Raw genomic sequence first — 20,065 nt, 5'->3', positions numbered from 1 at the left:
CAGTCCACTTGGAGATAATACAGGCTCAAAGACAAAAGGGAACGCAATGGCCCCAGCATTTCGAAAGTGGGAGAGCTTCCGCAAGTCCCTAGAAGCGGTATGGAGTAAGAGGGAGATCGAAGAGATGGCCGCAGCCCTCCGTGATCCCCGCGACGAGATGGAGTTTCGGATTCTGGTGTCATTCCGGTACGTCAGCGTCCATCCGGGTTTGGGATGTTGGAGGTCTAGTTGACAGAAACTCGACACGACAGTCGTTCAATTCGTGCAGTCGCTATCCCACAGTCGGATGCCTCCTTGCAACTCGAGCAATCCACGCAACGGATCGTTGACACGTTTATGAACTCGCGGGATTCATTCGCGGGGCAGCTCAAAGTTCAATCGGAAAGGATCATCCAGATCCAGGAGTTGCTCACAAGGAACCACGCGGGCAGTGTGCGAAGTGAAGAGGATATTTCCAGCATTCAACGTGATGATTTCGGTGCTTTCGAGTCGCCTTTGGTCGGGGCAGACCAGCAATGCCGATCGCTAGAGGAACGGTCCGAAAGCAAACTTGCCATGGAGAAAGAGCTGAGTATTCTTATGACGGAGAACGAGATACTGGGAAGTCTGTCGTTCCCGTCGATGATGACTCGAATGGAGTCCATCGAAGCAGCGCACACCCAGACATTCCGCTGGGTGCATCAGGAACCCGGGTCAACGGAACAGTCCTGGAACAATCTCGTAACGTGGCTTCGCCATGGAAACGGAATCTACTGGGTCAACGGTAAACTGGCTGCTAGGAAATCGACCCTCATGAAGTACCTTTGTGACCATAGCAAGACACGAGATGCACTCAAATTATGGTCCAAAGGTCATCCCGTGGAGGTCTCTAGTTTCTTCTTCTGGAGTAGCGGAGACGAGAACCAAAGGTCACAGAGCGGAATGTTACGCTCTTTCCTCTTTCAGCTATTTCAGCGCCACCGTCACTTACTCGAACAAGTACTACCGGATATATGGAATACCTATCATACGAGAGCCCGGGCAATGATCTCGAAGAGGGACGTCCCGCCCGATTCGCCGCTGTTGCCCCCAAAGCCATCGGATCTTACGGTGTCACAGCTTAAAAAGGCTTTTCGAGACTTGATCGTCTTTCTCCAGAGAAAAGTCAACATATGCTTCTTCATCGATGGATTGGACGAATATGCTGGCGATTATCAGAATATTGCGGAGTTCCTCCAGCAACATATCGACCTGACAGGCGTGAAGTTCTGTATTTCCAGCAGACCTCTGCTAATTTTCGAGCAGGTATTCCGAGACTTACCCGGGCTGCGGCTCCAAGACCTAACAAAACGGGACATCAAAGAGTACATCAACTCTCATCTATACAGCCACAGCTACATGAAGCAGCTGGAGAAGCGCCACCCGGGCGAAGCATCCCGGTTAGTGAGCGAGATTGTACACAAGGCGAGAGGCGTGTTCTTGTGGGTCAAGCTTGTTACTAGGTCGATTCTCAGGGGTCTTTCCGACTACAACCGCATCTCGGATCTGCAGAAACGGATCTCCTACCTTCCAAGCGACCTCGAAGCACTTTACAACCATATACTCGACGGTGTGGACCCTTTCTACCGTGTGCATATGTCTCGGGTACTCCAAATCTTTCGTGTCGCTCAGACTGGGTCGTCTGGTCTGGTGACACTTCTCAACATGTCGTGGGCCGATGAAGAAGAGACCTTATTGGTGGAAACGACATCTATAAAACCATACACGGAGGAAGATATCGGTGAAAGATGCGAAATAATGGATGCGCGCTTGAAAAGCGTTTGCGCGGGCCTCCTCGAAACCAATACCGACCACAGATCCTCAGGGTTCTGGCCCGACTGCCACGTTCTTTACATGCACCGGACAGTCTCCGACTGGCTGGCCAAACCTGAAGTCTGGGGGCGTCTCATGTCGGTCACCGTGGGAACTGGCTTCAGTCCCAACCTCGCGATGCTCAAGTCGCGCATCATGATGCTGAAGACGTGGAATCCCGAGTACCACGGTAGACTGGACATGAGGATCGTCGTGGATGCCTTGAATTACGCGAGGGAAGCTGAAGCCGATCTGCAGTGCGGGTTTCCCAAGCTGCTGGACAAACTCGACGCCGTAACCGAGTTCCACTGGCGGAACACCAGTGGCTTTGCCTCTCACCTGCGACCCGGGTCACCCCTACCATTGCTGCCCAAGTCACTCGTGTCGAACTTCTCGGGTTCCTCGTGTAGTGATGATAGCTCATCAACCGAAAGCTGGTATTCGTTCCCAGACGATGGTGAAACGCAATTGGGGACATAATCGCGACCAACTCGCATACACTACACAGTAGTGTAGGCGCAATTCCCATACCAACCAACAAACAACCACCAGCATATACAGAAGAAGAGGGGTTAGAAGGCGGCGGCTTACAAGAGCTCGGCCTACATCTACCGCATTGGTCCCAGTCCATCAAGCTCGATGGAGGTAGGACTCTGGGCCAACACGCTACTTTCTTTGACCTAGCCAGGGCCTTCGGGCTTAAGCACTACGTCGACGCCAAGTACGATGCCGGTCATGCCTTCGTGGAGCACGAGGTGAGCCACTGGCTCCTCATGCAGGCTTTTTCTGGAACTTGCGGCTCGGCTAGCACGAGTAACAGGCCGAAGGACCCGGATCCGAAACAGGTCGAGCGGATACTGGCGAGCGGCATCGACCCCAACATGTCTTTTGACGGGGGTATGACGCCCTGGCAGGGTGCTCTACTCGACGCCTTCTGGCATGCATCGAGACGGCCAAGCCCATCATCGGACGATATTGCTGATACTGAAGTAAACCCATCCTATGATGTGTGGGAGCGAAAGGCCCAGGCATGGGCCCAGGTTTTAGAGGCGTTTATTCAGCACGGAGCCGACCCTCATTGTCCGTATGTCCGGCTCAAGCATCTGCCTGGCTTCCCGCGGGTCACACCTTTGACCTTGGTTGAAGTATACTCCCTCAACTCACTCACCGAAGAGGCGGAGCGGCTGGAGGCATGCATCACTTCAGAGATAGCAAGGAGAGAGGCACCGAGGACAGGGAGGTTATTGGATGAAGCCTCACGTACCATGATCCAAAGGGGCGGAGGGGACGGCGGAAGAAACGGTGTCGAACCCCGAGGGATTATACAATGGCTCTTTTCGTGAGAGGCCAGCTCACCCACTCTGAAGTAAAGATAAGGAGTATGATCCAATTTCACAACTGTATATAGATAGCGATATTGATTCTTCACTTTCTGGCCTATCGAAACTGCCATACCCTTCCGATCCGCGGAACTTGGGTCACAGGGTTTCTCAGACACCTGTGACCTGCTATGTCTTACTTCGTGTCGTGCCTTATTTTCCCATACTAAACCGGTATTAGCGTTGGCCAGGGCGTTGCATTAATGTACCAAGTGTCCTAAGTGTACGAGAACAATGTACATTCGAGATAAAACCTGGGGAAAACCTTGCTGTGTGTCCCCTCGCGGTAAAGGGACGTATGACTGGCATTACTTGGTCGGTTTTGATCATATTGTAAGTACTAGCCTGTCAGCCTTGGGAGGTCCATGTGATAGCCGAATCAGAGAAAACATGTTTGATCATTCAGGGAAGGGGATGGGGAAGTGTGCTTTAGTTGGAGGCAGCACATTCGGTGGCTTGGAGGGGGATCGTGCATCATGATGCTGAGCTCCTGCTCGAGCACCTGGTCCACTCAGAAGCTGAGCTGGGCAGAGGTGGGGGCGCTGATACAAGAGGGCTTGTAGCTGACGGGGTGTTCCGAGCCGCCGATACGGGCCGAGTGGTACTTGTACCTCAGCTGATTGTGTGTGATATCATGGTTTGCCGGTTCTGTATCGTGTCCGGTGCATGATTGGCTGCATCGTGACTCGGCATGCTTGGGTCGCCTGGGCGCATCTCGCAAACGGCTCTGCGCCTACTGTGCGATGGATGTCAGTCTTGGCATTCCGGCTCCGTCTGCCTTGGTGTCCTTGCTGTTTCCACTCCCGTTACCCCCGTCTCATAGAGTTCGCCTTTTGCACTCAGTACATTGGACGGTGGAATCTGGCGGTGAATTTATCTCTTTCACAGTCCAAAAGAACTTCCTCTCTCCTAGAAATACCCGTCGTATCATTCATCCACTCCCCCTTCGATATACTATCTGGATGATATGCACAAGCGACCGCTACAAACTTTGTACAATGTCGCTGTCTGATGAAGCCATCGTGGCTGTTATTGGTTTAGTCCTTGCATTCCCTTGTGCTTGGTTAGCAATACACCAGTTGGCTCGATATATACGAGAAGAAAGTGTCCGGTCCAGAGGTAAGGAGACTCATAGACCAATGTGAGAAACTCAGCGCTTTACTAACATCGACCCAGTTAGAGAAGACCCGAACACTACCTATTACACCAGGCAGCACCGCTCAGGGGCTCGGCAGCAACTGGGACATCTTGAGAACCAACAAAACATCCGTTATTACGAAGGCCCCCAGCTACCTATACCAGCTCCGGCTCGTGTACGTGGCACCAATGTTTTCTGATTATTTTATATTGTCTTGCGGTGAGTACCTCGACCGGGTCATTAGTCTGGCCTAACCGGATTGGATTATCCGCTACATCGCCTTTTTTGCATCAAGAACGGTACCTGAGCAACACGAGAACGAGTTCGTACTGAGACATGAGCAGATGTATAAGATACCTATCAACTCTTTGGTCTAGACAAACACACTTGCCAAAGGCTGAATTTGGTTTCAATGCGATTGCTACACCTGGCTGGCTGGGGGGGGGGGGCATTGCTGTCCCTTGTTCCGTACCATGACGGAGATGGCTCGCACACAGTGATCAAGAAACATCAATACCCATCAAGAGCGCAGTAGCGGTTGCACGAAAATGGTTCGCAACATCTTTGCTGGGGTTAACGGTCTTTCAGTACGTGGTTTAGGCAAACAATAACGGACTAACAGTCTAGAATCGTGACGTTGTCGTATACAGTATAACAGGGGGGCTGGTATAAGGAATATTAGTAGCGGTTTCTATATTGATTTCTCATTATATGTCCAGGATACATTGTTATAGCGAAAAGTATAATTAGAAAGCTCACTCTAACATTGCGTTTCAATTACGACGTCGCCTAGCTGAGGAATATGCTGAGTCATTACAGTTGGTACGCGAATCCCCAAGTTCGTATACTCCTGCATATGCATCAAACAAATCCTTATAAGAACTCATCTTTGAGCTGCGGGAATTGTGTGAACCTCTCAACCGCCCCGATGTCGAGTTAGAGGCCCCATTTTTCGATGCTGAATTGCTCTTGCGATGATCGAGCTGAGAAGGAATGTTGAAAACAGGACTGGTTGTAAGCCTTGAGTCGGTCCCTCTGACGCCGCGAACTAGTCTCCATGACTGGATGAATAGGAGGCAGGCTAAGATTGGTATCCACAACGCCGGGTTGAGGACCGCGCTTCGATCACTTATTTCGATGGGGTCTGCCTTTCCAATCCAAAAGTTTCTCTTCCATTCATCCCTGTTGAAGTTGGGGGGCGCACCCAGCTGAGTGTCTTTGGCATTTTCGCAATCGGCAGATGACCAATCATGCTTCCACCCAGGTTACATATTAATAGGGGCGAAAACTGTAGACATGGGCGGGAATACTCACAGCTTCACAATTCTCGAGAAAGTCCTTGCGAGCAGTCCATTCAGCGATCATCGCAGCTTTATGACCATCCGAAGCGGACGAGATGCTAGGCCACACGAGGACCGCCGTGATCACGAAGCTGAGGATGGCTGCTACTTTCAATCCTACATCGACCCTACCAGCGCATACATTGATCAAAGCATTACAGATTGGCATGGTTCTGGCCCTTATCCGAGCTTGAATTCTGCCTGTAATACCTCCAACGAAAGTGGACAAGCCGCCACTTTCGCGTTGTTCGGGCTGGGTGGCACCAGTTGTCGAAACAGGGCCACCTGCAGTTGATCGTACAGAGGCCGTCGGACTGGCGGAATGGCTTATTTGTGGTGAAAGAGGAATATCCTGCATTTCGTACGATTCTGTACGTTGTTCAGGAGCCTCGGACGCCATACTGATTGCCGTACGCGAGAATACCTTTTTCGGGGCGTATCTTGGACGTAAGAAGGGTGAGGGGATTGCGAATGAAAGGAAGAAGAGGGGAAGTCGAGCGCAAATGCCGTATCTGACATCACCTCTGTTTGTCAGACCCGACTGCGCTTAGTGCAGCAGGACTAACCAAGGGGCAGTGTCAGCCATCAGGCATGTTGAAACAAAGATCCCGACACACTGACGAATCAACTGATGTGGCGTCAACACCCATGCCTCAGTCTGGCGTTGGGCGGCAGTGCATGCCGATCCCCAGGTGGCAGCAGGCGGCAGTGCAAGCAAGAGCGCCCGCATATCTACCAAGCCAAGTCCTTGAACGCCGAAAAACGCTTCATGGCCGCATCGGCACTATGAGGTAAGTTGGTGGTGCTGCACAACTATGCTGTGACCGGCAGCGAGAGCGCAACACGACCTCCGGTTTTTATTCGGAGCATGACAACATTGCCAGACTTCCCAGAAGCAACCGTCTTCTCCCATGACTCCATTCTAAGATGCCCAAAGTTGAAGATCAAAGGGATGTGGTGAGCTTTTGGTCAACCCTACCCTGATATATTCTGGCCAGTCTATATATCGTATTTCATAGATCTGACCCCAACAGATCTCTATGCCTCTTCGTGGTGCCATCGACCGATGTGGCCCAGTTCTTTCTGCATTCGGCTCGAGACCAGCGTTACCCCCTTTTCAACTATCCTCGTGGTAGGTATAGACTGTATTGACACTGATCCAGCGCGATCCTGGTCTCTGGACACTATTAATTGCGAACCGCAACCTGAGACCCTTTGCTGTATGCATGGATTTGCCATGTTGACCCAAACTAGAGGAAGGTTGACCGCCTGCAGTTCAAGTATTCTGTATAGAAGCTCTCTCTCCAACCAGCTGACTATTTAAAGTCCTTCCCGATTCCCTTCTCTGGTATTGAAGCAGGGGCAGCCGATGCTTGCTCTTAGTTCTAAACCCAACATACAACGCAATATATTGCTCTACAGGAACACCATCCAGTTCTTTGCATTCGACTCTCTCGTCATCCCTCGAGTGCATCGGGTCTCCCTGGCATCGACATTACCTCGAAGGTCAACTTGAAATCATCAGCAGGATCCAAAAGGTGGTACACTTACCACAGAACCAGAGTATCATTGTCTTAGACCCATGGGTTGCAGTGTTAGGAGTCACAAATTTGTCAGTCAGAGGCTCGGTAGTCGCAGGATAGGTTGTAGATTAATTGCCTGGAATGATGACTTTATCGCCCAAGCTGGCATCACGTCGCGTTTGTTTTCCCGTTGTTACTTGGACGACAGGACGGTGGGCGTTTCCCAGACTTAACTCCTAATGATTGTCGTTTCTGGTGTTGTCGCATTGTTCATGTCCACTACTGTTGCAATATCTAACGAAATGTTGGCTGGTCTGGACTATCTTGCTGGTCTGGTTGTTTCCGTGCCGTTCGTAGCCGCTGTTGCGTCATTAACGGAAATGGCGGCAGGCTCCTCCTCAGATGACATCGCCTGGGCTATGCATTGCAGGCTTGTACTGCTTGATACAGATGCGGTGGCTGTCCACGTGACAACGCCCCCTACCATAGTGGTAAGGCTCTCGCCAAGGTTGCTTTTGGCCTGTTTCAAGCCTCTGGTTATCCGAGAGTTTTCGCCGCTTTCTGCGAGTATTGGTCGAAGACATACTTGTATCTGCCTCCAATGTAGGTACTTTCTGCTGGCCATAGTCTTCAACTCCATCTATCTCACATTGCACGTCTGCTTTGTATTTATTTCGGGAGTTTTTGGAGCCTCCAGGGTTGTCAAGAGACTTGGGACCCTGAATCGGTGCCAAAAAGAGTGTCCCATACAATCTCCAAAGCAGCATCAGAGGACCGGTGAGAACGACCACCCATAGATACGCGCATTCCACTCACCAATCCTCAGAGATCTATTGCCATCTGAAACCGCTGAGGCGCTAGGCCATATCGCAATGGCGGAGATCCGAAAGTCTGCATGTACAAACACATTATTCCATGTCCGTTGAGGAGTATTGGCCTCCAAAAAGCATTTTAGTACAGGGGCTGTATCAGCCATTACGCGGGCTGGTGTGCCCAACCCCAATCAGCTAAGGCAACGTGTCGGCGGCAGTGCAGGCAATCCTCCATGCACTGATTGGTTGCTGATTTGGAAAAACCGGCTATCTCTAGGCTTGATTTACAGCGTGCATGGTGGTCTGTTCCGACACAAACCAATCGTGTGCTTACAATTCAACAATTCAATATGCCCATCGTCGACTCAGTCAAAAAAGATACGTTTCTTGCATAGCCACGCACATGGGAGAATCTTTACATTGACAATGTATTATTGAAGTAAGAGAAAATGCTGGACATACGTGTCATGATAATAATGCTCACACCAAGCCGTGTCCCATCCTTGAGCCGCCATACAACATCATCGTTTATCGCTCCTATATCGAGTGCAGGCCGGGATGGGAGACACGTTATTCTGGCTCCAATTGAGTAAGGACCGAGAAGTCGATGATGACTGATGGGGCCATTGTTGTTGAGGCAGAGCTTGAAAGGACGGATGGCCTCTTCGAGTCAAAATGCTTCTGCCATTTGGGAAGTAAATTGGTGTGGTGCACGCTGTCGGGGGTGTGGAAGTAAACTTGTCATGAGTGAATCAATGGCACCGCTTGTCCCACGGTAGACAGCTTCGACTTTTTCATATAACTCTTTTTCAGCCTCAGTTCTTATGACAGTTTTGATATGCTTGTAAGGCTCAGGCGCTGGTATATGTATCCTGCGAATATTCAGGTGCCCGAACTGGACATCAGGGTTTATAGGATCGTTTAGTCTTGGTTGCCGACTGGTTGTATGCGCTTCATCTTGAGCTGGTAATGGTGTTGCTAGGCTTGGTAGCTGCTGAGGATGGCCGGTAGCATCAAGCTCACGCCCCCTAAGACTGTCATCAGTGGGCGTGTTGAGGCCTGGAAGGATGCGTTCGAAAACGCGTGCCAGTCGTTGCTTCTGGACTACAGCCAAAAAGACACAGAGAGATACGGGAACTCCAAAGCAGAGAAAGGACACAATGTTGCCATCTGTGACAAGCGGACTGGAACTGGTGTACGGTGTGTCGTGGTATGCTCGGAAAGGTCTCGTGCGTGTGATCCGTTCGAAGTTTGGAGGCGCACCTAGCCGTTCCCCCTGAGTTTTGTCGCAATCGGTCGTCGTGGTTGAGTTCTGAAAATAATCGAGTCAGCTAACCCCTAACGGGCGAGACGCACAGGTTACTTGCAGGGGACTTACGTTTTCACACAACTCGATAAAGTCCTTGCGCGATGTCCACAAACCAAGCGCTGTGGACAGGTGGGTATCAAAGTAGGAAGCAATCGTGAAAATGGTGCCGATGGTTCCTACCACCCCAAAGAGGGTAGCCAGCTTGTTGTTCTTGCAGCCGTCAATGACGACAGTCCATATTCTGTTGAGGGTATCTGCCATGGAACAAGAAAGTTGTGCTGGAAGTATTGTGAGAAAACTCTGCTTCAGTCTACCATCATGGAGGGGTTGTGGTATTGAAGGAGTTTGGTGTGGAACAGAGAGTGGAAGGAGATCGAACTGTTGTCCCTGGTTGGGAGCCCTCGACGCCATTTCTGCTTCCGATGTGCAACGATGTGCCTGGATAAGTCCAAGATGTAAAGTCGGAAGGGAAGGCAAGCGAAGTTGTAATGAAACCCATAGAACATCAATATCGCGCTCATTCAATTCATTTGGAGAAATTTGGACTGATCACCAGGAAGTCTAGCAATGTGAAGAACACCGAAAAATGGCAGCTTGTGTCACAAGTCAATGTCGCCCATGTAGCAGGTGGGCTGCACTGTCTTGCTGAAATGTATTCATGTTTGGACTTGCGCCCACGGCAAGTACACACGACGAAGGTACGCGGGGAACCTGGTTCGAGCCGGATGTTTTCAGCCCGCTGCGACAAGCCACCGTATTACACGGGCGCTTGTCTAGCGTCATGGTGAGAAAGACGAACGAGGAGGTCCTTTATGTACGATTGGGTCTTCCTCTACCAATCAATCAAATTCATCAGTGGCTGATACAGACATGCATTGTTCCCCCGCCTGGCGGAAGGGGGAGGGGCGGCCTGTACAAGACACTTGGTTCGACCGTCGCGATCAAGATTGCTGGTGCCCCGGCATCTGAGAAATGCCTGGCAGTGATTTTGATTAGTGCATAGCACCCTGTGCGTGCCGTAGCCGCTCCATGACCGCCGCCTCGGGCGTGACGTGCACCCAAATCTCCTCCGCCTCGACCCCCTCCTCCAATCCCGTCAGGGTATCATCCTCCTCTTGTTCCTCCTCAATCTCCTCGTCGCACTCGACCCCCGCGGCGGCACCGCCCAGCCCCTCACTGCTCTCCGTCTTGTTAATCTCTTTCTTGTTCCTCTTGGGCTCCGGTCTCTTTTTCTGCAGCTTCGCCCCGCCGTGCCGCCTCGTCCAGCCCTTGGCCCGCAGCGTGAGCTCGTGCCGGATCTTGAGCGCGGACCCGATGTACTTGGCCTTGGGCTTATGCACCACCGGCAGCTCCTCCAATTCCCGCATCTCCGTAAGCCTCTGCGTCAATGCACTCCCCGCGCCCCCGGCCTTATTCCTCTCCAAGGGCTTTATCACCGGCGCAGACGAGACGGTGTCAATGAAGTCCAATACCAGCCCCGTCGTCAGGTCGATGGCCCGCCGCGGGTCGATGGTCGTCTTCATGACGTAGGTCTGCATGCGCGGGAACAGCAGGCCGAAGTCGGTCTGGCTCAGGTGCGCCGTCCCGCGCAGCGTCAGCGACCAGGCCGGCTGCCCGTGGCGGCGCGCCTCGGCGCACACCCGGTCGAGGGCCCTCCGGTTCGGCTGCCAGTACATGAAGGCCTCGGACCCGACCGACAGCAGGGGCTTCGCGCACTCGCCGTGGCGGCCCCGCTGGCATTGGCCCATGGAATGGCCGCTGCGATTGCTGTTGCTACTGCTCGACCGTGGCGTCGAGGCCTTGTTCGTGTCGGCTCCCGTCTCGGTGTCGGTCCCGGTATCGTCGGCTTTCTCTTCCACCTTCTCGTCGTTCTCGTCTTCCAGAATGGGCATCCCCCACGTATCGAGCAGGATGCCCTGTCCCACCCACTCAAAGTGCGTCCCCGGATGCCGCAGCAGCCGAATCGTCGTCGTCCCGCCAAACGAGTGGCCCATGGCCGTGACGTCGCGGTCGAGCCGTAACCTCCCCCTCCAGGAGGCCCAGTCGACGCCGTCGAGCCCCCGGGAGCTGGACGCGCGGTTCCCCTTGCGGCGCAGGTTGGCCCGTGCCACCTCCTCGCCGCGCCCGGCGTTCAGCAGTCCCACGACGCGGTGCACCTCGCGGATTTCGGCGAGCCTCATGTCGAGCTGCGCGGACCGCATCGCCGTGTCGACGCCGCGGTCGTTGTTGGGCGCCGTGTCCCACGGGTTGCCCTCGGGGAACAGGTAGTCCACCACGTAGTAGTCGACCCCGCCCTTCTTCCTCTTGATGCGCGTCGGCGGCGGCCGCGAGTCGTCCGTACCCGCAGCGGGCGTGTTGGCGCCGTCGCTCTCCTGGGGCGCCACGTTGACAAAGGTGCGGGCGCAGCTGCCGTCGCGGTGCTCCATGGCCACGACGACGTACCCGTGGCTCGCGAGCTCGCCGCAGACGGCGCTGCAGACGGTGCGCGTGCCGCCCAGGCCGTGGCTGAAGAAGATGACGGGGAAGGGGGCCGCGCCGTCTTCGCGCCCTTCACCTGAGCCACCTTTCCCGGTGGTTCTGGAGCTGCCACTGCTCTCGAAGGTCCTGCCATCTGGCGACGCACTTGGAGACGCAACCTTGGGTGGCGATGAAGATGCCGGCTGCAGAAGAGGCGCATTCCGGATGGCGGGCAGCTCGGTAAACATGCAAGTCGCGAAGAGATATGCCGTGATTGGCGGACTGGGGATATGGAACCACTTGGCGTACCCCCCCGCTCGTCAACAGCCGCGGGCGGGAGAGCCAGGGGACGCGCGCTTTCGCCAGGTCCTTGTTCCTGCTCTTGCGCAGTTTCTTCGACGACGGCTGTTTCTGCTTCTGCGCCTGCTGCTCCTGCTGCTCCTGAGAAGAAGACGCAGATGATGACCCGGCCGGCGGACCATCGCAGTCGGTCGAGAGGTCGGAGGGGTAGTAGATAGCGAACAGCACCGTGTCCAGGCGCAGGGCGTAGTCGCCGTCGCGCTGGATGTCGGAGAAGTGCCGGGGCTTCTCGACGGGCACCTCGATCTCCATGTACCCGACATTGTGCCTGCCGCTGTACGGCGGGAGCGAGTGGAAGATGTGATCCCGCGTCAACTTCGGTACCTTGGTGGCGGCGCCGCCTCCGCCACTCGTTGCCGAAACCCCCACGCCGCCACCGCTGCTAGCTCCCTCCTTGTCTCCCATGCTTAACGACCGACCATGCGCGTGTGCAACCTGTGCACGCCTGTTTCAAGCAATCCTGCCAATTCCGTCAAACTACCCGTTTGTTACATCAAGTAATGACCGATGACCTGATTGATGGAATAGACGAGAGTACAACCGAGCAATTTGGAGGTTGCTTGGCGACGCCGACCAAATAAGAAAGGGCCGGTACCTGTCACCCGCCGTCATGATGACGTCGCCGGAAGTCTCTTATTCTTATCGGTAGGGGTTCGCGCTAAGACGCGGAGCCGCTGATCGAGCATGGAGTTGCATTAGCCTAGCGACCGCTAACGCCCTTTCGTCCGGTCCTCCTGAGTCCTCTAGCGAAAGATCTACCAATAATCCTCTCCAGTGTCAACTTTGGTATGGGAAATGGACACACTTTCAAATGCATTCATCGGCTTTATCTACTGCCATCGGCGACGACCACCAAGCTTTGCCAGCACGGGTGCTGGATACAACTATCCGTGACGTGACCTGGACATAGCGAACGTTGCACCTTGAGAACCCCTGCATTATCTAAAAGCTTGAAATACGACTACGGATGGGAATCCAATCACCGATCACACCTGACACTCGGGTGGCTTAGGAATCCAGGTACACTCAAACATGCAAGTCACGAAACATCAGAGGCAGAGACATTGGTGGAAGAAAAGACTTCTCTTGATTGAACGCGCTGATTAATCAATGTCGTTAGGTGTATATACAGCATTATTCATAAAGGTAGCGGTAGGAAGTCCTTTGCAGGTTCGCAGGCCGCAGAATCGTATTTACAGTTCCCCAATCCTTCATCTCCCGACACTCAGGACCTTGAAGCCATTTGCACGACTCAAGTTGCTAGTGCCCCTCTCTCATCTCCATGTCTCCCGTCAAAGAAGTGTTTCAGAGGAACACCTTAGTTCTCGGGGGTGCAGATGTCCATCTTGAAGTAGTCGGGGCCGGCGTAGCGCTGGGTCTGGACGGCGCCGTTGTTGTCGACCTTGAGGTCCTTGCCGGGGATCTCGTGGCAGAAGGTGATGTTGGAGCGGCTGTTGAGCGGGTACCAGACCTGGAAGTCGAGGCCGCCGGCGGCGGTCTTGTCGACGGACCAGTGGTAGGCGAAGTTGGTCGCGGTGCTGTTGCCGACGGTGCAGGCGTTCTGGTCCTCGAGCGCGGGCAGGTAGTCGGGGCCCTGCACGCTGGCGGCGCAGTTGGTCGAGGGGATCACGCCCGGCTGGCTCGAGACGCCGAACTTGTAGTTGCAGAAGGTGCTGTGGGGCACGCAGGCGGCCTGGAAGCCGTTGATGTACTGCGCCTGGCTCTGGCGGGGAGCGACGGCGGCGGCAGAGGCCGAGGCGGCGAGGGCGGCGACAGCGAAGAATTGCATTTTGGTGGCGGTGGTTGGGTGGGTGATTAAAAGTTATTTATCGGTAAAGATAATAGGTTGGTAGAGAAGGTTTGGTGTGAAGGTGGTTGATTATGGTAGAGATGGGATTGTTGGTGAGGGTGAGGATCAAAAGGGAGTCGATGTTGAGTGCCGGCCGGTCGTTCTACTTATACAACTCGAGCGGTGGGCGAAAAGAAAGCGCAAAGCGGGAGCGGCAAGCGGCTCCTCCACCCGATTGCCTTGGCCTTGTCCATGACCCCATTCGCATCCATCGTTCATTGATTCCATGGACGGGCTGGCTTTGGATGGATGTCATCGAAGTTCCTGGTTGAGGTTGGCGGTTGCCAACTGCAACCACATCACCATCACAGCACACCGTTGCAGCCGGCAGATGGGTCTGAACGGGCCTAGTGCTGGCCGATCATCTCGTATCGCCGACCCCGTTTTGCGGCGGTCCCGCCAACCAGCGCCCCCTGCACCGGCCCTTTGCTGGCATCGGTCCTGGGCTTATGAATGAAGATCGACGTCATTTTGCCCCTGACATTTCTTGGAACTTTCTTCCATTGCCCAACGGCGCACTTGAGAATGTCATTAGGTTGATTGGCCGCCTGTTTCGGGGGCCTCGGCACTTTGGCATTCGACTCTCAATCGACGGCACATTGTTAGCTCAACTTGCCAAGGTCGCCAGCACCAGTGAGCCAGTAAACTTCCAGCCACTGCCCATTTCGATGCCCCCCACTTCCACTGAAAGGGGTTCAGTGGTAGTGGATTTGCCCCTGGAGCTCCCAGCAATATCCCCTGTAAACCAGAAATAAACAACATGCGCACGCACCCGTCTCCTGTCGATTCCTGCCCATTATGACTTCAACAACAATGTTTGGTTTGGATGTCCCCAACAATAGTCGCCATGGAACATTGAAGAACACTGGCGATTATTGCCGGATAGGGCGGTCAACCCTTCCGATTGCCGATGGAAAAGGGAACGTTACCAGGCCCCCACCCCATCTGGGCGCTGGGCTTTTTGGACTTTCCCAGCCTAGGTTAATTGTTTTTCTTAGCATGACTTCATCCCACTAAAAACCTGGCCTGCAGAGAGCAGAGACCAACGTCACCTCTGCCCTCTCTGCGGAGCGACCCCCGCGGCCTCCCGAAAGGACTAGAATCGCCCCTGCTCCTGCATCGCGCATCTGCACTTCCCTTAGCGTAGGTTACATAGTCGGCAAGTCGGCGCCCGAAAGCTGAAGGTCGAGGCGAGCAATGAGTTATCAGGCAAGTAGTATGTATCGAGTTGATTAAGCCCAAGAGCACAGGTGCCAAGTGCCCAGTTTGACGGGGACCCTACCTGCGTCACTAGTTGACGGCTCGCGGCTGTGTAAGTCGCTACTGCAGGTTGGCAGCAACCCCCAAGAGCCGGCCAACCGAGCCTCATGAACTGCCTACGTAAGGGACACCCGATCCGTATCTCGCGACTCTTGCAACACGAACATGCAAAGGAATATATGTGGGAATCACCTGACTCAAGCAGACATCGGGTTTGGCCCGTTTGGGCACGAGGCACATCATGCAACCCCCTTCCTCGTACTGCAAGTCCATCGCAAGCCGCACCCGATTCTGTCGCGATCCGCCGTTCTTCGTCGTCACAAAAGACAAGTCAACTGGCGCCAAGACAAAAAGTACCGTGCGATGCGGCTAGAACCAAATTCCCGTTGGGTCGCCACGAGAACCAGGACCAGGAAGACGTCAACCAAACTCATCAAAAGGATGGATGTGTTCCCAACGATGCACAGGCACATTCAAGGTGGAGGACTACCATCGCATGAGCAGCGGACTGGTCCAAGAGTCCATGTGCGCAGCTCGAGCTCTCCTCGGGCTCTCCGAGCAACACAGGCCAGCGTCGCCACTGTTTTCTGTATGAACACCCGAAAAGATATGAAGGCATCAGAATGCAAATGCACCCGCGAGATGAAATGGCACAAAATGCATAGCTGCATAAAAGGCCAAAAAGAAAGTTTCGTGTTGCACTAGCCGCGAATCGAACGCGGGGCCCATCGATGGCAACGATGGATTTTACCACTAAACCACTAGTGCTTCAAATCGTGGTCGATCGGTTGGATGAAAGGTTTGTAATTATTATAACCTATAGCCTCTTGTTTTTCGACCCCACTATCTGAACTTTTGGTAACATCTCGCCATCCACAGCGAATTGAAAGACACCAAATCAATTGCCAGAGGCTGCTAATTGTTCACCTCTGCTTCTGCATCATACCTTCGCACCTACGTAGGTTATCTCAAGCCTCTGACTAGCCCAGCAGCTCCTTGGTCACCTCCGCCGTATTAATAAACGCGATCCCCTCCCGCCTCCAATCATCCCCCTCCACCCAGCTCCCCGTCGCATTAAGCACCATATTCTCCGGCCTCTCCAGGTCGTACGCGGGCCAGTGCGGCAGCAGTTGCTGCAATGACAACGATGTAGAGTTATCCCCCGTCGCATTCTTCCCCCTCCCGCCGTCGTGAGTAATGCCGCCCCCATTCAGCCCATTCGGGTCGCAATCGTAAACAAAATTCACATAAGCCCTCCCAATCGCCTTTGCCAACCTTAAGTGACCATCGTATTCCGGCCGCGGCCCCAGCAGCCCCGAAACGTTCTGGAAACTAAACGCCACGTTCTGGAAGTGCTTCACGCCGTCCCACTCGGCGCCGTCCCAGAGCCGCTGGTCGAACCGGTAGCTGTACACCTTCTGTTTGCCGACTGTGGTCATCAGCTCGGCCATCCGCCGCCGCTGCGCGACCATGACCAGGTCCGACCCGATCGCCGCCCCGCGCCGCCACTGCCTCCCCGCGCCTGGTCTTTGCGTGCAGTTCGTGATGGCGTAGGGCGGCGTCGGCTGGCACGTGTGGTCGCTGCTGTCCGGGTACAGCTCCAGGAGGCGACGGATGGTGGGCGGCGTGAGGGCGTAGGAGCGCCAGCTCAAAAACGCGTCGAACAGCTCCTCCTCCGTGTCCTGCCGCCCCGGCAACGAGAAAGTCTCGTCCGTGTTGGCGCCCGCGATGATCGGCACCTTCACGAACCGCCCCTCCCGCATCAGCTGGCTGGGGTACCCCGTCAGGAAATCGCCCTCGAGCAGCGGGTTCCAGACCACGGAAGGGTGCGCCGCGAACAGGGAGTCCTGGTCCACGGACCGCAGACACGCGAGCTGGTCCTTGGTCGAAGAAGAATCCCAGCACCCCACGGCGCGCGTCAGGTTCTCGACGGCGCCGGCGTACCACGACAGCGGCTGGACCTGGGCGCCCGTCGGCCCCCCGCTCTCGAGGATGGCCGCGCGGAACAGCCCGTCGTCGCGCCCGCCGTGCGCGAACATCTGGTACGCGATGCTCTGGGCCCCCGCGCTCTCGCCCCAGACCGTGACGCGCGCGGGGTCGCCGCCAAAGGCCCCGATGTTCTCCTGGATCCACCGCAGCGCCAGCCGCTGGTCCAGCAGGCCCGCGTTGCTCGACCCCTCGGCCACGATCTGCGGAGTCTGCAGGAATCCCCACATCCCCAGGCGGTAGTTCATGCTCACGGCCACGACGGGGCGGCCCATGTCCTGGCTCAGTTTCACGATGCCCGACAGGTTGTACTGGGGGTCCGCGGTGCTGCCGAGGGAGAGGCCGCCGCCGTAGATCCACGCGAGGACCGGCAGCGGTTCACTGGGATTGCTGTTTCCCTTCGCCGGGCGCACAACGTTGATGGTCAGGCAGTCTTCGGAGAGGTCGAAGTTGGACCCGTACTGCATGCACGAGTGGCCGTACGCTGTCGCATTCCTCACGCCTTCGAACGAGGTATTGATGCTCTGGGGCCAGCGCCATCGCAGCGGACCCACGGGCGGCTGGGCAAAGGGCATCCCAAGGAAGGCGTCCTGGTCCCAGTCCGGGAGTCGCAGGCCCTCATATGTCCCATTGACCGTCCGGGCTGTTGGTGCTGACTTGGCGCCCTCTATCGCACTGGCCGCGAGAAGGCCTAGCCCTAGAAGCCGAAGCAGGTTGGTTGACAGGAGAGACATCGTGATGATATCCGTAGAGTGAAGGTGCTACTGTGACTAGTGGCCTGGGAGGAGGTAGCTAGAACCCGTGCCGGCTACTATTCGCCATGCCATCCGCCTCCAGGTACTTATAGTCCTCTATGATAGTGACTCCATGAGATGTGATTGGAGGATTAATCCTCAACTCACCCGCGACAGGGGGGGTTGCTGCGGGGAAACCTGGGGTTTGGCGGGGTCTAGAAGAGTCGAACGAGTAAGGTCGATGCATATGCCGGCGGATAAGGGCGAATGGGACAATATCTTGGTCAATTGAGTATATGCCCCGGGGAGGCTGGATCCTATACTGGCTTCTGTTGCTCGGAGCTGACTCGCCTGCCGGGGCGTCCGGTCGAGGCGAGTATGCGAAACAGTAACATGCGCGCGATGTCAACTCGCCCGGCGTAATACCAGACACTTTTTAGAAGTAGTAGCAAATCTATATCTATAAGCGATCAATGTCTTTTGTCTTCGTTCCAAGGGTTCGCGGGCGAGTTGATGTGGATTGCGTGAAAGACCCCTTGTGCACTCCTCCAACCCCCCTTTCCCATTTTCTCGTCGTACGCAAGAGATATACACACTCAAGGCAAAGTCGAAACCAAAACTACGTGTCCAATTCCAATCCACAAGCGCAAATATGAACCAGATGGAATGCCACGATTTATCATATTCGAGGCGCGACTCCCCATTCGTGGGCGGCGGCTATCAAACTCTGCTTCTATCATGGTTTGGCAGGTAAAGGGACGGAACCGACAATGACCATAATCTTAATGCCGCCTCACAATTTCTTCCATTGAGTCAGTCTGTCTTCTTCTCTTCGTTCTCTCCGACAATGCTCTGGCATTTCAGATAATGCTCTTCTTACTTCTCGAGACCTACCGCTTTTTTAACTCACCTCTTTCGTCTATCATCCCCCTTCCCACCAAAGATGGACGCAATCCGTCTTCGCCCCCGCCAGCCCTTGGCCAACTATCAAGCAAGCACCACCATGTCTCCGCCCCAAAAGAAGTACACCTGCCTCAACAACCCCCTCGAGTTCTGGACCGCCCTCAAGATCCCCCCAGCGGTCCTCGCCGCCCCGCCGCCGCCCCAGCACCCCCAAGGCGGCTCCCGGCTCCTCCACCTCCCCACCGAGCTCCTCCTCGCCATCTTCGAGCAAACCGCCGCCCAGAACCCGGACCCCCTCGACCAGCTCGCCCTGTCCCTGACCTGCAAGGGCCTCCTCAGCGTCGCCGCCACCTTCTCCACCTCCAAGTCCAAGTCTAAAGCGCCGTCTCTTCTTCCCGGCGGCGGCATCCCCGTCCCCTCGATCCCCCACCACGCCCCCCTCGAACCCCCCTGCCCCGCCATCGCCCGCCTCCAGTCCATCCTCGCCGGCCTCCCCACCCCAACCCCAGCCCCGCGCGTCCAGGTCCTCCACAACCGCAACCGCCTCGCCCGCCAGCGCGGGATCCGCTACTACTTCGGCACCTGCCTGCGCTCCGATCTGTCCCCCGTCCCCGCCCACGGCCGGGACGAGGACACCCACCCAAGGAACCTCGAGTACTGCCCGGCCTGCTGCCACATGCGCCCCCGCGGCATCAGGTTCTGGCAGCGGCGCTTCGCCGGCGACCGGCACCTCCACGCGCTACAGGTAGCGCCCATAACCACGACCTTGAAGGTCCGCCTGGTCATCGAACTCTGGGAGAGGAAAGCTCACATCGACTGCCCGGAGTGCTGGGCCAAGGCGGTATTACTAGAGCCCAGCCTACCACGACCGCTACCGCAACTGACGAACTTCGACTCTCTCAACTTGCGCGACGGGCGCAACAGTATTGGGTACTACGATTTTGCATATCTGGCGCAGTCTTTCATCGGCAGATGGTAAGACCGACAGCCATGCACGTATGTATCTAAAGAAACCGGACGAAGCATGGTAATGGTAGTGGTAACAATTGAAATTGCATGAATCATTGCCCGCCAAACTATAGATAAAGCACCGGGAACACCTTCCATCGTACACGAAACAGCTTCTAGTAGATATATATACACACCAATCCGTCCCTTCATTCATCCATCCATCCCGAACCTAGC

The 20,065-nt window shown here is 55.2% G+C and overlaps 7 protein-coding genes across 7 annotated transcripts; 2 read left to right on the top strand and 5 right to left on the bottom strand.

Moving 5' to 3' along the window:
- Positions 1 to 46: 46 nt before the first annotated feature.
- Positions 47 to 3,082, top strand: PG985_016127 (uncharacterized protein; the record flags this gene model as incomplete). The annotated part of the gene is made up of 4 exons (XM_066835893.1): positions 47 to 190; positions 283 to 2,227; positions 2,392 to 2,914; positions 3,004 to 3,082. 4 exons carry the CDS (start codon positions 47 to 49, stop codon positions 3,080 to 3,082), a joined length of 2,691 nt encoding a protein of 896 aa, XP_066677096.1.
- A 2,537-nt stretch (positions 3,083 to 5,619) lies between these two features.
- Positions 5,620 to 6,087, bottom strand: PG985_016126 (uncharacterized protein; the record flags this gene model as incomplete). The annotated part of the gene is made up of 1 exon (XM_066835892.1): positions 5,620 to 6,087. One exon carries the CDS (start codon positions 6,085 to 6,087, stop codon positions 5,620 to 5,622), a length of 468 nt encoding a protein of 155 aa, XP_066677095.1.
- A 2,605-nt stretch (positions 6,088 to 8,692) lies between these two features.
- Positions 8,693 to 9,742, bottom strand: PG985_016125 (uncharacterized protein; the record flags this gene model as incomplete). The annotated part of the gene is made up of 2 exons (XM_066835891.1): positions 8,693 to 9,334; positions 9,401 to 9,742. The coding sequence occupies 2 exons, from the start codon at positions 9,740 to 9,742 to the stop codon at positions 8,693 to 8,695; spliced, it is 984 nt and encodes a 327-aa protein (XP_066677094.1).
- Positions 9,743 to 10,323: 581 nt separating this feature from the next.
- Positions 10,324 to 12,553, bottom strand: PG985_016124 (uncharacterized protein; the record flags this gene model as incomplete). The annotated part of the gene is given in 2 exon segments (XM_066835890.1): positions 10,324 to 12,087; positions 12,098 to 12,553. The coding sequence occupies 2 exon segments, from the start codon at positions 12,551 to 12,553 to the stop codon at positions 10,324 to 10,326; spliced, it is 2,220 nt and encodes a 739-aa protein (XP_066677093.1).
- Positions 12,554 to 13,466: 913 nt separating this feature from the next.
- On the bottom strand, positions 13,467 to 13,937 carry PG985_016123 (uncharacterized protein; the record flags this gene model as incomplete). The annotated part of the gene is made up of 1 exon (XM_066835889.1): positions 13,467 to 13,937. The coding sequence occupies one exon, from the start codon at positions 13,935 to 13,937 to the stop codon at positions 13,467 to 13,469; it is 471 nt and encodes a 156-aa protein (XP_066677092.1).
- A 2,300-nt stretch (positions 13,938 to 16,237) lies between these two features.
- On the bottom strand, positions 16,238 to 17,977 carry PG985_016122 (Alpha/Beta hydrolase protein; the record flags this gene model as incomplete). Its single annotated transcript, XM_066835888.1, has 1 exon — positions 16,238 to 17,977. The coding sequence occupies one exon, from the start codon at positions 17,975 to 17,977 to the stop codon at positions 16,238 to 16,240; it is 1,740 nt and encodes a 579-aa protein (XP_066677091.1).
- Positions 17,978 to 18,920: 943 nt separating this feature from the next.
- Positions 18,921 to 19,859, top strand: PG985_016121 (uncharacterized protein; the record flags this gene model as incomplete). Its single annotated transcript, XM_066835887.1, has 1 exon — positions 18,921 to 19,859. One exon carries the CDS (start codon positions 18,921 to 18,923, stop codon positions 19,857 to 19,859), a length of 939 nt encoding a protein of 312 aa, XP_066677090.1.
- Positions 19,860 to 20,065: the final 206 nt, after the last annotated feature.

The sequence above is a fragment of the Apiospora marii genome, assembly GCF_038362585.1.
Source record: "Apiospora marii strain CBS 49790 chromosome Unknown utg000013l_segment0_segment0, whole genome shotgun sequence".
Lineage (NCBI taxonomy): Eukaryota > Fungi > Ascomycota > Sordariomycetes > Amphisphaeriales > Apiosporaceae > Apiospora > Apiospora marii.
Note: the sequence above shows the minus strand (reverse complement) of the source record. Positions and strands in the feature narration are given on the sequence as shown.